General features: G+C 40.6%; 1 protein-coding gene across 1 annotated transcript in view; it reads left to right on the top strand.

Annotated features, from left to right (window-relative positions):
* The first annotated feature begins 843 nt into the window (after window positions 1-843).
* Window positions 844-17,488, top strand: part of LOC118848221 (cytochrome P450 4X1-like) — a 32,482-nt gene continuing 15,837 nt past the window's right edge. The window contains exons 1-7 of the mRNA XM_036757041.1: window positions 844-1,023; window positions 7,500-7,641; window positions 11,520-11,564; window positions 12,497-12,503; window positions 15,743-15,863; window positions 16,545-16,669; window positions 16,758-16,912. Coding sequence (XP_036612936.1) covers window positions 844-1,023; window positions 7,500-7,641; window positions 11,520-11,564; window positions 12,497-12,503; window positions 15,743-15,863; window positions 16,545-16,669; window positions 16,758-16,912 — 775 coding nt within the window. The remainder of the gene's footprint in view (window positions 1,024-7,499; window positions 7,642-11,519; window positions 11,565-12,496; window positions 12,504-15,742; window positions 15,864-16,544; window positions 16,670-16,757; window positions 16,913-17,488) is intronic.

Genomic DNA, 17,488 nt, shown 5'->3' with positions numbered 1-17,488 from the left:
GACGATAACAATGACAAGGATAATGACCCTAGGGGCCAGCCATAGGTTTGTGATTTAATAGGGCAGATCTGACATCCCCAAATTCTTAGTAATTCTGTCTTTGGAAGTGTATTTATGGAACACATGAATAGCCCCACTTACTGGGGTACATAAGCCAATTCTCTAACCATGGACTTAGTGGAAGGGATCCTAGCTCTGTGCAAGGAAAGGTCACTTATTCGTCTTTGGCTCTCAGAACTGTCCCAAATTACATACGTACATATGTACATACATACATATATACATACATACATACATGTATGTGTATACACAAACATGTGTGTGTGTCACTGAATATAAGGGGTGTGCAGGGGGGACCTTAGAAGAGGCAAAGAACAGGAAATGGAAAAGTAAGGAGAAATCTGGGAACTTAGAGTGTATGTGGGAAGGGTGGGGGGTCGGCTTGGAGCTCTTCTTGTCTGACCTTTCATCTGACAGAGGAAGAGACTGGATCAGTTTCTCCCAAAGATCCCATTGCACTGGAAGGCGATTTCTTTGCAAGGAAGGAAGACACTTCATTTCTCCCTCTTTTCGGCCACCCATAGGTGCCAAGACTCTGGTCCCAGTCAGACGATCAGTTAAGAGAAATTCGGGAGTGTTGCAAGCTGCCTACCCCTTCCTTCAGGGCTTGGCTGTACTGTCACTTCTCTACTTCTCTGTTTTGGAGGAGGCTGGGGAGATGGGGAGGCGGGGCGCCCTGTGGCCTCAGGCAGCTCCAGCTCCCTTATAAGAAGCTACTGCCGTTCGAACTTGGCAGCCGAGCATCTCAGGAGCGCCAGCAGCATGGGCTTCTACTCGGTCCCTATGGACTCTGGCGTCGTCCCTTGGCTGGAGAGGCACTGGACGCTCTCCTTGGTCTTGACCTTAGCCCTCGCAACACTATTGCCGCAGATCCTCAAGCTCTACCTCCGGCGCCAGAGACTGCTGAGAGCTCTGCGGCCCTTCCCGGGACTCCCTACAAACTGGCTCGGCGGGAATAAGAGGGTAAGAGGGGGCTCTGGTCATTTAATGAATTGTCAGACCTTCAGGACTTTGTTAAAAAGAAACTTGAATTTAATAGAAGACTTGACATGCAAGAGACAGAGGAAATATAAGGTACATGCCAAAGACAAATTACAGGGGACTCAATAAGGACAGACTGTTTATCTTTTATGTATTTAAATGTATGTCTAAGATTGTTATTAGTAATTGAATAGTTTGTAAGAAAGATTGGGGTAGACATGAGTATGATATGACTTCAAAAAGCAAAACTAGGAACAGCTAAAATGAGTAATTATTTTATACAAATGAGAATCAAGAGAAAGAACAGACACAGAGGAATTAGGGGAGGAAGGCTGGTAGTTCTGGAAACCTATTTTCATCAGAAATGGGTTCAAGAAAGAACAAGACATATATATCTAGAAGAGTATTTAAGTCTTCTAAATTCAGAAAGAAATAAAACACCAAGTGGACAGGGAGAGGGGAGAGGATAAGGGAGGAATCTCTAGATGGGAGGGTGAGGGAAAAGGTTAAATGGGGGATATAGATGGGTGTTTAGATTTATGGGAATGGCAGGATAAAAGAAGGATGGGGGTATGTTAAGTAATAGGAAGGCAAGGTAGTGGGTAGACATGAAGTAGAGGAGTCAGGAGGGATAAGAAATAAGAGAGATGCACAAACAAAACAAAGATCAGGAATAGAATTTGTTAGGGAGAGAATATGTTTATATATGTATGCATATATACATATATGTGTATGTATATATCCATATCCATATATTAAATATATCCATTCTTAATTGTAGCCTTCTGGTTGGGGGCAAGGAAGGGGGGGAAAAGAACAAAGTAAAAAGTGCACAGAAGTGAACAAAAGAAAACTTAGAAGGAAGCAAAGACAAGATGCATAGCTCTCAATACAACACATAGTATCCAACACACAAGTTTTCTTGAAATAAAAATTTATTGCTGTATATCTTGAATCCTCTCTTACATTCTGTTATGAACGTAACATAATTTTTTCTTTTCTTATTTTGCATTTATGTTTTAATATTTAAGTTTATAATATGTTTCTTTTTCTTTTCTTATTGTGTATTTATGTTTTAGAAAAAAAATAGAAAAAAAAAGAACTGAACTTTGTTTAGGAAGCAATGTGAAGACTTTTACACAAAAGAGTGACCTGATCCTATCTCTCCCTCATTGCCTTTCTGCCTGTACCTATGTTCAGGTCTCCTCTTGCCCTAAAATCAAGCAAACAAAAATAAAAATCTTCCATTGACCTGTGGCCTTCCATCACTATTATCCTGTTTCTTTCTTCCTTTTATTTTTTTAAATTATTTTTATTGATGTCTTTTATAGATGTTTTTCATATTAACATAGTTTCTCTGGTATCCTTCCCCTTTCAAGAAAGCCATCCCATGTGACAAATAGTATTTTTAAGGACAAAAAAGGAAAAAGAAACATAACTGATCAATACATTTGAAAAGTTCAAAAAATATATGTGCAATGTAAACACCTGAAGATCTCCAACCTCTGCAAATTCTTTTCATATTTTTTATTTCAAATCTTGTTCTTTATAATTTAGCAACATTTACTTTTGTTTCATTTTTGTGTGGTTTGTAGCATGTGAGATTTAACAAAAGGATAAACAAAGGCAGATCTCTGAGCAAGATGACATTTATTAGCAGGGGTCAATAAACAGGTCAATGGCTCGCTTCCATTTATGCCAAAGACCCTGACTGAAAGGACTGTTCCCCTTTAATAGGTTTTGGGGAGTACAGAACAAGAACAGAACAGGGTAGATGACATCATGGGTTTGAGTACGAAATAATTAGCTACCCAGCTGAGGGGCAGGGAACAACGTGATTGGTTGGAAGTTTGATAACTGGGACCAGGACAATCCCTCTTCTTCTCTCATGAAACTAAGAAGTGCTCATTGTTTGAGTTCAAGTGTGAGATAGAAGCCCAGATTTTTGGACAGCAAACCAGACATCCTTGAAGGATAGCCTGGTGGAGTAAAGATGTCAGCCCCAACTCCCTTTCCTTCACACACATTCCCTGAGGTTAGCAAAATTCCTCGAAGCAAGAAGAGTTCAGTGATTAGTAAGAGAGATGGATTTCTAGAATTAACTCATCACAGTCCAGCTGAATTCTGAACTCAGTTGAGAGACAAAGAACCACAACTTAAGCAGTTAGACACAAATTCAATTAGTCGTAAATAGGATTAATAACAAAATGATTGATACAGGATGAGTCTTAATCTTCTCAGGTTCTTTCCATTTACATAGTTGTAGTCACAGTGTATATTGTTTTCTTGGCTCTGCTTCACTCTGTATCAGTTCATATGGATCTTCCCATGCTTCTCTATATTCACCACATTCATCATTTCTTACAGCATAGTAAGATTCCATTACATTCATATAGTACTTTATTTTAGCCGTTCCCCAATAGGTGAGCATACTTTGTTTCCAAAACTTTACTATCACAAAAAGTACTATATATATATATATATTTTGATGTATATGGACTCCTTCTTATCAACAGTTTCCTTAAGGTATAAGTCTAGTAATGGAATCTCTGGTTTAAAGGGTGTGGACATTTTAGTCACTTTATTTTCAGAATTCCAAATAGTTTTCCAAAATGGTTATGCTGATTCACAGCTTCACCAGCAATGCACTAGTGTGCCTATCTTCCCATAACCCTTCCAACTCTTCTTGTCTTTTGTCATATTTGTCAATTTGCAGGATGTGAGGTAAAACTCCGAGGTTGTTTTGATGTCCATTTCTCTTATTATTAATTATTTAGAACCTTCTTCCATGTTGTTAATAGTTTGCAATTCTGAGGTGTAGTATGTGTTCAGAGAAGACCAGTACCTCTGGTATGAGGGCTGCTAAATCTTTTTCAGGGCTGTTTTCCATCCTTGGTGTCCACCTGATTCACCCAGTTCTCACCTGTGGCTCCAAGAAGCTGTAGCATATGCAGCAGCCACACCCCAGTACCACCCCTGTTTCAACCAGGTTCAGGGTAATTGAGGGGTCTCAAACCCATCGGTGAATTAGGGGGATATCTACCCCCAAGCACATGAAGACCTCCCCCAGCAGAATGGGCATATGAGAGCAATTTGTTCCAATAGCCATGAAGGTGGCTGAAGCAGGTTCTGTGAAGAGCTTAGAGGTTGATTAGACATCAAAGATGCCAAGGTCATCCATGCATTCCTAAGCCATCACCAGTCATCTTGATTTTTCTCTTGCCACTGGACTCCAGTGACTCTGGAAAAGAGATTGAGGCTGACAACTTCCAGACAACTCTGCCTTACTTAAATCCAATTTATGTGCAACTCAAAAGACATCACCCATACCATTTTACTATTTTACCTACCTCAGAGTCTTATGGCAATGGGCAAGTGATGAAGCAGCAGGTACAGCTACATTGGGAGTTGTAATCACAACCCTGCACACAGGTGACCCAGGCCAAAGGGTCATCTTCTCACTGGACTGAAACAGCAGTGGGATTCAGCAGTCCCCTGCCTGTCTGAGAAGCCTTTTTAAAGACTACACTACTCACATGCTAGCATGAGGAAGAGGCTAGAAAAGGTGCTCTAAAAATTGTCTGTGTAACCCACCCCTGCTTACCATGGCAGGTGGAGATCCAGTCTGTGGTCAAAACACACAAAAAATGTACAAAAACATTTGCAAAGATGATTTCCGCTCACCATGGGTACACAGAATGTACGCATTCTTACAGACAATGCAAAATCCAGGAGACCTGAAGGAAGAATAGCTCTTGTTGTAAGAGAACTGAACAGGTATCACACCCACATAGCAGTCCTGAGTGAAACAAGGCTGGCAAATGAAGGCTAGCTTACCAAAGTTGGAGCTGAATACACATTTTTCTGGAATGGCCAACATGAAGGGGAGTGCTGTGAAGCTGGTGTAGGTTTTTCGATCAAAACTAATATGGTCACCAAGCTTGTATGCCTCCCAAAAGGAGTGAATGATAGACCCATGAAAATGTGACTGCCACTTGCAGGAAAATGCCATGCCACCATCATCAGTGCCTCTACTCCCACCATGATGAACTCTGATTAGGTCAAAGAAAAATGTTATGAGGATCTGGAGACCTTCATCATCAATGTGCCAAAAGAGGGTGAGCTTAAAATTCTGGATAACTTTAATACAAGAGTAAGCACAGATTATCAGATACGGCAGGGAGTCCTTGGAGGAATGGAGTGAAAACAGCAACAGCAATGACCACTTGCTACTGAAGACTTGTGCATCTTACAGCCTTCTCATCACTAACACTGTCTTCTGTTTACCTAAAGGCAATGCGGCTTTGTGGTTACACCCTCACAGCAAACAGTGACATTTAATAGACCATGTCATGGTAAGAAGAGAAAGACAGGATGTGAGAGTGATGAAGGCTATGTGTGGTACAGAGCACTGACTCATCATAGAGATTTGTCGTCTCTAATCTAAATATTCATGTTCAAGAAAAGTGGTGGCCCCAAGGCAAGATGACTACCAAGAAGTTTTAATGTCAAAAGATTAGAGCACTTCTCTGAGTGGGAACAGTTCATTATTAACTTGGAGGGAAAGCTGAGCCAACACAAGGTTAGTAACAGTGAAGCAGAAAAGGAGTGGGCAGCTTTCAGAGATTTGGCTCAAAAGAAACATGATGTGCAAATTTAGAGACAACTCTATTCCAAATGTTCGTGTGGCCTGTGCCTGACCTATGGTAGAGCCTTCTGAGCTCATATTGGTCTGATAAGCCAAAAGAAGGCACATTGTTCATTAACTCCAACATAGCGGATGACATTATTTGAGACATTATTCATATGCCTTGATCGCTTACATGTAAGGGGGTAGTTTTTTGGTTTTATATTGTCCCCTTTACTTCTAAACATCTACAGCCACACACGTGTACTGCTTCATTTCCATCCATTCTGGGGGAGCGGAGTGGTGTAATCTGTCCAGATCACAATTTTGGGAATACTTATCTCACAGCTTTGGATCTTTGGAATCAATTGTGAAACATGGGAGACAGCGACAAAAGGCTACCCAGCATGGTATACCCACATTGAAGAAGGCATTCTGCTTTATGAGGGAATGTATCAGTAAGGCGATAATAGCAACGTAGATGATAATTGTCAAAATGCCTATGTAGTTCTGTATCACAAAGTATAGGAGACTCTCCACATAGAAGGCAGAAGAAGTAAATCAGAGAATTAGACACCAGAGAACCATATCCCACAAGCCATTTATCCAATCTATCAGAGCAGTAAAACATTCAATACACAATATCACAACATGGAGCCTCGCCATCCCAAAACCTCTCCAACCCCATGCTGGGGTTTTCCCCAAACAAACTCACGGTATAGCTAAGTCAGCCTGCTCAGCTCTAACTATCATGATGGTGGCTATTAGCAGCCATTAGTAGCCATAACTGTGCTCGCTCTCTCTCTCTCTCTCTCTCTCTCTTTTTCCCCCTTCCTCAGCATTTCCTATGACATAATTTCCTTTTCCTGTCAGGAAACTCCTCCCACCACGTGTAACTTAGGCTTCCTGTAATGTAGGCAGGTCACATGGCCTATTAATGGGTGGGAAAGATCTTCAAATCTAAATTGCTGTTACAGAGAAGCAGAATCACAGTAGCTCAAAAAAAGTGAGATGTGCAGATTTAGAGATATCTCCACTCCAAATGTTCATGTGGACCATTTTGCCCAACCTGTAGTAAAGCCTTCCAAGCTCATATAAATCTGATCAGCCACAGTCAGACACATGATGTCTTGACTCCAACATAGTGATTGTTTTTGGTCATCTTTAAGAACAAAGCACAACCAACCAACCATCTAGTACTTCTATATAAGATAGATGAAAGAGAAGAGAAACTAGAAGTTGACTAATAGCTTCCATATGAAGACTAGAGCCTCCATTCAGAGGCTCCATGCAAGAAGTGATGAGGGCCTCAGCTAGGGTAAAGGCAAAGACTGTATGATTGGAGTGAAGGGGATGGTGGGAGAAATGTTATGGAGATAGGACTGGCAAGACTTGGAAATGGGTTGTATGAGGGGGTTGAAGAAAGGGGAGAATAAAGGGCAACTCCAAGTTTGCAAAGATGCAGAAATGAGCAAGTTTTGGAGGAGGGGATGAGTTTGGGGAAAAACTTTTTTGGACCTCTTAAGTTGGACATGCTCATGAGACATGGAGATGAAGTGAAAATAGAGATGTCCAGGAGGCAATGGCCTGAAACTGCACTCTCTCACCATTCTGAATCTCCAAGGGGAGACATAACCACATATCAAAGGCACAGATGAGGGTGGGAGTAGATACTTCTCAGGTTGGTGATTCTGTCTTTCCATGTTCCTGTTCCCTTCCCAAAGATCCCTGAACTCATTGTAGGGTTCCCAGGACCTGGTGTCTGGGAGTTGAGGAGGAGAAAAGTTGGAGTTCACTGTCTCAACTCACTTTTTGCTTTTCTTTATTGCAGTATGAACCAGAAGAAGAGCTACAGGCATTTGAGGAGCTGCCCCAAAAATACCCCAGTGCTCTTCCTCTCTGGTTTGGGCCCTTTCACGCAATATTATTTATCTATGACCCAGAATATGCGAAGATTTTCCTGAATCGAAAAGGTAAGGACGAGTCATTATATCACAGAATATTGGAAGACTGGAGATAGGAGGGACCGGAGAAGACATCTAATCATGCCCATAGATGAGTGGGGAATCTTCTGAGGCAGCTAAGTAGTACAGTGAGTAGGATGCTGGGCCTACAGTCTGGAAGACCCAGGTTCAAATCCAGCCATGTGACCTGGGCAAGGAACTTAACCTCTGTTTGCCTCACTTTGTTTAACTATAAAATCATAATAGCAGCTACCTCTCAGGAGTGTTATGAGGATCAAATGAGGTAAGATTTGTAAGGCACTTAGCACCATGTGTAGTAGGCGCTAAATGAATGCTTATTCCCTCTCTCCCTCCATAAATGTGTCAGACAAGAGACACCTACACCCACTTGCAAAACTCCCAAGGCCTCCCACTCCACTTTGGGCTAGCACCAGTTATCAGGAAGTGTTTCTTTACCTTGAGTGACTCCATGGACCTCATCATCCCCTGGATGAATTGGGCCAGTCTCAGATAGGGTCACAAAGGATATAGAGCAAGGAAAAAAAGAGAAATCTTTAACAAGTCTTTAAGGGAAGGAAAGGCAGCCTGCGGCTGACTTGAAGCTCCTCCATAGGTTTACAGGCACAAGCCAGTTCATTTTGCAGCAATACCCAGACATCCTCTAGACGTTCTAAAGGTCTTGGGGATCTGTCCTCCCTGCTCAGACACTTTTGTCATCACCTCTCTCTTCCCTTTTCCAGAGATCATGTCACTCCCTGAGATTTCAGGGGTCACACTGACATGGCCTGATGGATAAACCAAGATGATAATTTTTGAATTGACAGGGCATCTTTAGCTTGCCAGTAATTCAACCCTTATGGTAGTGTCACCTAAATATTCTATGCCTCATTCCTTTATCTTTTAAATGAGATGGCCTCAGGGTGCACTGAGCACCACAGCTCATGGTCCTACAATGCTATCGCCCCATGGAATGCTTATGTCTTTCATCCAAGACACCTCCTGCCTGGTATCAGGGAAGGTGAAAAGCCCAGCTTAGCCAAAAGAAGGTGAATGGGAAAACATGTGTCCTGTAGAGGACTTTGGGTGGAGGGTTGGGAAATGGGATGAGCTGTCCACTGAGAGGCCTCTTCAGACTCTGAGGTTCAATGGTCCCAGACCCAGCTGATGACTCCCATACTTATATCCACCTGGTTGTCACCTACTATGCTTATTTTGCAAAATCCTTTTCAACATTCTATACCGGACAGCCCTATCTGCATTTATGACTATGACGCTCCTTCCCATGCACTGATTTCATCAGTCTTTCAGTACAAATAATAGTTTCCAGGTTTATGGGTCATTTTATAATGATTACATTCCTAATTACCAATTTAGGAGCCCTCCTTGTCTTTCAAGAAAGCTTTCTCTAAATCCCACAGGAAAGTGAACGTTTCACCCAAACCTTCTTCTGCACAAACAATCCCCCCTGTGTTTTTTCTATCCTTTTTAGTATCAACGACCTTTTCCTCTTTTTAAATCAAATTAAACATCACATCTCCCTAACCCCCTCCAACCTCTTTTCACTGGATCTTCTCTCCCAGCTTCCCCTTCCTTTTGTTCTCCACTAGGCTCATTCATGACTATTTTCTTTTTCTTTAAATTATGAACTTAACAAACATCGACATTGCACATACAAAGAAAAATGGAAAAAATCATGTATGGACCTATGAATTTCTGTTATGTAGAGTTTATAATTCTTAAAGTTCTAGTTTTAATACACTAGAACTAAAATTATCCTTCTGGTCTACACTACTATATGAACTTCTTTCTCTTTTGTGTCTGTGTTTTTAAATGCTTCATAGACACCTTTCTTTATCTTCTCTCTTTGGCGGGGGAGGGGAATTTCGTCACTGTCCACCAGATCAAAATGATGTCTGTGTCTGAAAATGCCTGTCTCATTCTGAACCTTAGTGCATCACCACTCAGCTGAAAGGTAGGAATCAGATTTTATCATGAGTCTTTCACAGTTGTTTTGTTTTATATTGCTGTGGTTATCATGTGGCTTGTTAGCAATAATAGCTAGCATTTCTAGAGCGCTTTAAAGTTTACAAAGCACTGTCCATAAGTTATCTCATTTGATCCTCACAGCCCTAAGAAGTAAGTGCTTATTATCATTTCCATTTTACAGATGAGGAAACTGAGACTGAATGTGATTAAGGGACTTGCCCAGGGTCATACAGCTGGTAAGTGTCTGAGGGAGGATTTGAATCCAGGTCTTCCTGACTCCAAATCCAGCGCTGCACTTCCTTGCTGCCTCTTGGTTCTTCTTACCATACTATGCATCATTTCATTCATGTCTTCCCAGGTTACTCTGAAATCTTTCGTGTTTGTGATTTCTTATGATACAATTATATTGCATTACACTGATGTACCATGAGCCCTTCCACCAATTGATGGGCACCAATTTCATTTCCAGTTTGTAATTATGATTTTTAAAAAACACAAAAATAACTTTTAGATATGCACTGTTTAGTATTTCAGATGATAATGGACAGAGGGACAATGTTGGAGGCAGAAAGTCCTGGTTTCAAGCTCTATCTCTAACACATACTTAGGTATATAACTATGTACAAGCTGCTTAAACTGTCAGAGCTACAGACAACTCTGCAGAATAGGTACTAACATACATCCATGAAGAACTTTCTACACCAAGAAGAGCATTATAGATGACTTCAAGAGTTTAAGGGACTGTTGTGTGAAGGAGAAATTACCCTGGGTTGATCTCAGAGGGCAGATCCAGGAGCCATAGTGGGGGGGGGGGGGGTTGGAAATTTGACCTTGATGTCAGAAAATGTTTGTTAACAAGGAGGACTATCCCAGAATGAAATGTACTGCCTCAAGAGCCAGTGGCTTCTCCCTCTTTAGCAGTCCCAAAACAGAAATCAGAGGACAACTTGTCGAGCACGTTCTTGTACGGATTCCTTTAGTGTATGGGTTGGATTAGATGCCACTGAGCTCTTTTTCAATTCCCAGATATTCTGGGTGCCATGAACAGACGAAATCAGAGGTCTAGACCCTAACTGCTAATTCGTGCCTCCTCCCACCCCCACCCCATAATAACTCTAAGTCTCATATTTCTGTCATAAGAGGAAACTGCTCCTAGACAATCCTCCAGCCACATGTCCCCTGGTTGCTATCAAAACCACAACTAAACCAATAAACCTAAGGCAGCCCCCCCCCCCCCCCAGAAACTTCCTCACAGGCTTACTGGGAAGACCAATGAAAGAGCATCCATAAAGCATTCTGCAAGCTGAAAATCTACCTAAATGTCAGACGGCGCTGTTATTATTTTTTCTTGCGTACCCCACCTCACCTCCAGGCATTCTATGGGAAGCTGGTCTTCCTACAAATGCTCCAGGAATAGGCCTGACTCAGCCTCATACAGTAGACCCAGAGCCCTGGATGGAGAGGAAGCAACCCTGGGCTATATTTCTAGCTTCTGATCCTTAGTCCCTGCGAAACTTTGCAACTCCATTTCTCATCATTTGGTGAGAGTCCCATTCCAGGAAGCACTGCAGGCTGAGATCCCCCCCTATAACTTGTGGGAAGGAATAAGCAACAACTCAAGGATTGGTTTTTGTCCTTTCAACTCATCTGCTTGGAATAAGTAACAACTCAAAGATTAGTTTTTGTCCTTTCAACTCATCTGCTCTGCCATATACCCAAGGAAGCAGCTGTGGTTTCCCAGGGTGCTGCCCCTTACGTGTAAAGTGCCAGGTTCTCCTTGCTCATGTTATGTGCCTGTTAGTGCCCAGCTCAATGCAGGTGCACACAATCCCACTCTGATTTTATCCAGTACAGTTTCGACCTAATGTGAGCTTTCTCTGCTCCTTTGCTTAACTTTACAGATCCCAAAACCTCCGTGGCCTACAAATTCTTAATCCCCTGGCTCGGTAAGTATCTGTGATCAGTTTCCTTTTCTCTGTATGGATCAACAGTATTCCATAGCAGCTAAGAAAGGAAACAATGACTTAAGTGGTGCTTGATCACTTTCACCCAACAAACCTTAATGTAATACCCACTGTTTGCCAGGTGTGGCGCTAGGTGCTGCGGATACAAAGAAAAAACAAAAATGAAAAAAGCCTGCTTAAACGTACAGTAAATAACTTCAAAGAACCTTAGAAATTCAAGGGGAACAATGTATACCCATTCAAAAAATACAAACTAAATTCAAAATAATTTCTTTTTTTTAGAGGGGGAAAGGCAAGGGAATTACGGTTAAGTGACTTGTCCAAGATCACACAGCTAGTAAGGGTCAGGTGTCAGGGACCAGATTTGAAAAACGTAATTTCTAAAGTGGTGAGAGCTAGCATCTGGGAGAAATTTAAAAAGTAGTAGCCAGGAGCATCTAGGTGGTGCAGCTAGGTGCTGCCATACTGCAGAGAGTGCAAAGCTTGGAGTCAAGAAGACTCATCTTTATGAATTCAAATCTGTCCTCAGATACCTACTAGCTGTGAGACCCTGGGTAAGTCACTGTTGGCCTCAGTTCAATGAACTGGAGAAGGAAATGGCAAACTAATTCAGTATATTTGACAAGGAAACCCCAAATGGGGTTGCAAAGAGTTGGGCATGACTAAAACAACTGAAAAACAACAATAATAAATGTGAAAGAAGAAGAGTCCCTGCCTTCAAGGAGTTTATACTCTAATTAGGGAAAACAAACACATAAGGAACTGAAAGAGAGAGACCAAGAGGAGGCATGGTGAAGTCAAGTCAGAGAAGTCCCAACGTAGTGCAGTCAAGTGAGAAATGAGGAGATGTCTGAGCTGATATCTTTCCTTTAATGGAGGTTTAAAGTTCATGACCCCACCCGCCAATTAGAGAGGCAGAGGGTAGGGATGAGATAGAGTACCCAGGCTGATAAGATGTATTCCAATTGTAAGAAAGTTGGTAGGAAGTATGGGACTGGGGTGACAATGAGTTCAGTTTTGGACACGTGTTTGAGATATTTCCAGGACATTCGATTTAAAATGTCCTGGTAATAAACTGAAGTCAGAAAGGAAACAGGATGGATACATAAATCTGTGAGTGAGCCATATGCGTAGAAATGATAATTAAATCCATGGGGCTGGTGAAGTTACCAAAAGAAAGAGCGTAAGAGAAGAGGGCTTAGAACAGAGCCTTGGAAACAACCATGGTTTGAGGGGGGAGGGGCATAATATGATTGATGAGTGGTTAGACAGGTAGGAGGAGACCTAGGAAACAATGGTATTATGGAAACCCAGAGAGGAGAAGATGGTCACCAATGTCAAATGCCATAGAGTGAGAAGGATTAGAACCATGAAAAGAATGTTAAATTTGGCAAGTAGAGAAGAATGGAGAGAGCAATTTCATTCAACTGATGAGATTAGGAACCAGATTACAAAAGGCTGAGGAATGAATGGGAGGAGAGAAAATGAAAGCAGTTAATGTAGACAACTTCTTTTAGGTATTTGGCTGAGAAGGGGAGGAGAAATTAAGGTTGAATGGATGATAGAGTCTTGTAAAAATTTTTTGTTTGGTTGTTTTATAAGGATGGAGGAGAGGAGGATGTGTGAAAACATTAGGGAAGAAATCAGTAGATAAGGGAGTGGTTGAAGTTTAGAGAGATGGAACATGATGGAGGATAAGTACGATGGGTAAGATGTAAGGCCATGGGATCAAAGGTGAATATGGAGGTTTGGGCCTTGGTAAGGAAAAGGTCAAACTCATTGTCAGAGTGGACAGCTGATATCAAAGGATTTTGAGATGAAGAGCAAGGGAGGAAAGGGAGCTCCCATTGAATGGCCTTAATTTTTTCTGTAACGTAAGGGGCAAGGTCCTCATAGATGGCAAAGAGGAAAGTGTGAGATGCTTGAGGCAAGGTTTAGAATAGTTTTGTGGGGATTTTGATAGGAAATAAATTAGGGAGGAGTAAAAGTGCTGCCTTGCAACAGTGAGGGCCCAGTTGAGGTGGAATAAAATGAATGTATACTACACATAGACAGCATAATTGTGGGACTTCCTCCAATTCCATTTAGGAGCCTCAGAATGGGAACAGGAAAGCAGATGTTTGGACTATTCCAGGATTGGTGTTTGGCAAGAGACGAGTGGTAAAAAGGGTTTAGAGAACAGAGGAGAGCATAGAGCTAAACTGACTAAAAACTATAGAGGCAAAATTTGAAAAGGAAGAAAGGAAAGTCAGAGCATGGCTAATGAGCATGGCCTTCGAAAGTACTGAGAGGTGGAGGGATTACATGTCTCAAAGAGAGGAAGAGATTTACCAGAGGCGAGGTACAAGGAAAGTTGGAAGGAAGGTGATAATTGGATAGAAGAAGGTCAGATTTTTAATTAAGTGGAATACAAGTGGCTAATGGTGAAATTTGGTGTATGAATGAAGTAATAATAAGGGTCAGGGTCATGGATAATGGGTGAACCAATGAATAAATCATAGAAACAAAAACTATGATAGAGAATGATAAAAAATGACCATAACCAAATTCCTGGGATGCTGCTAAATAAGTCCTCAAAGGGAAAGTCATATCCCTGAAAACATGTGTTAGGAAAATAGAAAAGTACAGGGTTAATAAACAATATTCAGTATTAAGATATGAAATCAACAGATTAACAAACCCCAAGTAAAAAAGAAAATAGAAAAATTTTAAAGTTAGAGGAGAGAAAGATAAATTGGAAACCAAAAAGGATATGTAACTGATCAAACTAAAAGCTGAGAATAACAAAATTGATTAGCCTTTTGATAAACTGATTAAAAAGAAGCTTAGGAAAAATCAAATGACCTTGTTTAAAAAATGAGGAAAAATCACAACAGAGAAAACAATGGGGAAAAACTATTGGATTATACCATCACAAACTGTATATCATTGAACATGAAAATGTAAAAGAAATGAAAGAATATCCACAACAGATACAAAATACCCTGTTAACAGGATAGGAAATAGAAACATTAAATAACCCAACTGCAGGAAAACAAATCAAACCAGCTATAAGGAACTACCAAAGTGGGGGAAGAAGACTCCTGGTCCAAATGAATAAAGAGGTGAATTCAACTACACATTTAAAGAACAATTTGGCCTTTTACTGTTTAAGTTATTCTGAAAAATCTAGAAAGAAAACATTTTACCATGCTCATTCTATGAGACACATATAATCTTAAGACCTATATCAGGGAAGGACAAAAGAAAAAAGAGAGTTATAGACCAACAGCATTAATGAATTGATTCAAAAGTTTTAAATGAAAGCTTGACAAAATGTCTACAGCAATAGACAGTCATTATGACTGAGTTGGATTTATATCAAGATACAAGGATTTTTTCAGCATAATGAAACAAAATAATTAATCATATTAAAAATAACAAGAACTATATTGATTTATTAAAAATATGGGGAAAATGTATTAGACAAGGCTAACACCAATTTATGCTCAAAAACCAAAATACTACAAAGTATAGCATAGAAGAACTTTTAAAAATAGTACTTAAAATGTATACATGCAAAATATAGTATTCTATGCAGTGGGGTAATACTAGAAGTTTCCCAATAAATATAAGAGTAAAGCAATAATACCATCTTTCCCCACTGTTATTTTACATAGTTCTAGAAATGCTGCTGTTGTTGTTTGACCTTGGTTCTTGAAGAGGACCAATGACATCATGAGGGTGAAGTCTTGACTCGTGCATGAACTGGATTTAAATGAGACAAAGCTGAGTCAGCTTCACTCTCTCCTCCAGAGTCATTGAAATCCAGTGACAAGATGTTAGTAACAGCATTAAGGAAAAGAAATTAAAGGGGGGAAAAAGGTATAATCACATTGAAAGAGGAGAAAAGCTATCCCTGTTTATTAATTATGTTACAATTTAGACAGAAAACTCTAGATAATCAGCAGAGAATCTGAGATACCTTCAACAAAATAGTAAGATACAAAAGAAACCCACAAAAATGAACAGCAACTTATGTATCAGTAACAAAAGTCATGATAGAGAGACAGACAGATATGTGTACATTTACACATTTCTGTGTGTGTATTTCTATGTGTGTGTGCACGTGTATGTGTGTGTAGGGGTGGGCATCTACAAAAAGACAGATATAAATTTAGATTGTTGATCCTGCATGGTGAGAAGTGGCATTACCACCGGCGCCTTGTGACCCCAGCCTTCCACTTCAACATCCTGAAGGACTACATCCACCTAATAAAGGACTCAGCCCGTATGATGCTGGTAAGGGAACAGGCTGACCAAGGGCCCCATAGGGGGTTCAAAGACAATCCAGAAATGGAGCCTTTTGAGGGAGAAGCATCTGCTTCCGTGTCCAGCAATGTGCTAGAAAATTTAGGAAATTAAGATGGGGGTGTTAGCAGAGACTAGACTAATTGGCCTTATAGATTATCCCCTTCAACTTCAGAATTTCTGTGATACCTCTAGTACTTTGTCTCACTGGAGCCTCACAACCATTATGTAAGGAAGATACTGCAAGTATTATTATCCCTATCTTACAGATGGTGATAACAACACATCCAGAGTCTTCCTTGTAGAGTTGATAATAAGGAGAGAATAAATAAGCAATCTAGGACTCATACTACAAAGTTTTTACTAGAATAAAATATTTATAAATACTTAATATATTAACATACAGTATATTTGTTAAATTTATATAGTATTTTTCAAATAGTATCCTAATAAATTTATAATAACATAAATATAAAGGTAAAATCATTTGTTCATGATCGCATGAGTAAACCATAGATCCAGTAGTCAAATCCAGAGGGGAGAAAGAGGAGGAGGAGGAGGAGAAGGAGGAAGAGAGACAGAGACAGAGACAGAGAACAATGTCATGTGCAAATAGATAAGCAAAAAAGGGGTTCTTGAATAACGGTGATGATGCAGATCTTCCCTTCCCAGGATGAATGGGAAAAACTCAGAACCGAGGATAGTTCCATGGAGGTCTCCGAGTCTATCTCTTTCATGGCCTTGGACAGTGTTCTGAAATGTACATTCAGTGTCCAGGATTTGAGCAAAGAAAATAGGTCAGTGGCAATGAGCACCTAGGATGAGGACCAAGTACTGACCATCGCCCTGTCCCCTGGAAACACGTTATGTCTTCTCCTCTTGCAGCTTCTTGAACACCTACTTCCAGAATGTGAGCAAAATCGCAAATTTAGTCTGCAGTCGCATGTACAGCTTCTTCTATCACAGTGACTTCATTTACAAGCTGAGCTCTGACTTTCAAGAGTTCCGGGCTCTCTGCCAAGAAGTAAAGAAGCGACCAGGTATTTCCTGAGATGTGGCCAAGCCATAGATTCATATCCCACTTTTGTTTGGTGTGATGCAGTGCTCCTGGAGTCATAGAATCTGGGTTCAATTCCTGACTAACTACTTGTGTTCCCTCTCACAAATCACTTAACATCCCTTGGTCTCCATTTTCTCAAGTATAAAATTAGAGGAGTGGACTAGGAAGCCTCTAAGATCCTTCTAGTTCTAGATCTATCATACTAGAATTGCCTGGGATACTCAATGCAATTCACTACAAGGAAAGAGTATTAAATACCTTCTATAAACCAGGTTCTGTGGGTTCAAAGAAAAGAAGGATAATGGTCCCCAATCTTGAAAAGCTTATTAGGAAAGAGGGGCAGGGAATGCAATGCATTCGTTGACTTAAAAATACAAATTCGTTGGGTGGAGAGGTATGTGGGAAATACTAATAAATGGGGAGAATTAGGAAGAGGTTCATGTAAGATGTGGATCCTGAGGAGAAACTTAAGGAAAGCTATGGATTCCAAGAGACAGTGTCTTTCAGAATGATGAGTTTCTAGAGATTCAGAAGTCCAGGAGAGCAGACAGTGGGA

This window comes from Trichosurus vulpecula, chromosome 4 (assembly GCF_011100635.1).
Source record: "Trichosurus vulpecula isolate mTriVul1 chromosome 4, mTriVul1.pri, whole genome shotgun sequence".
NCBI classification, from domain to species: domain Eukaryota; kingdom Metazoa; phylum Chordata; class Mammalia; order Diprotodontia; family Phalangeridae; genus Trichosurus; species Trichosurus vulpecula.
This window is presented reverse-complemented; position numbering and strand designations above follow the sequence as displayed.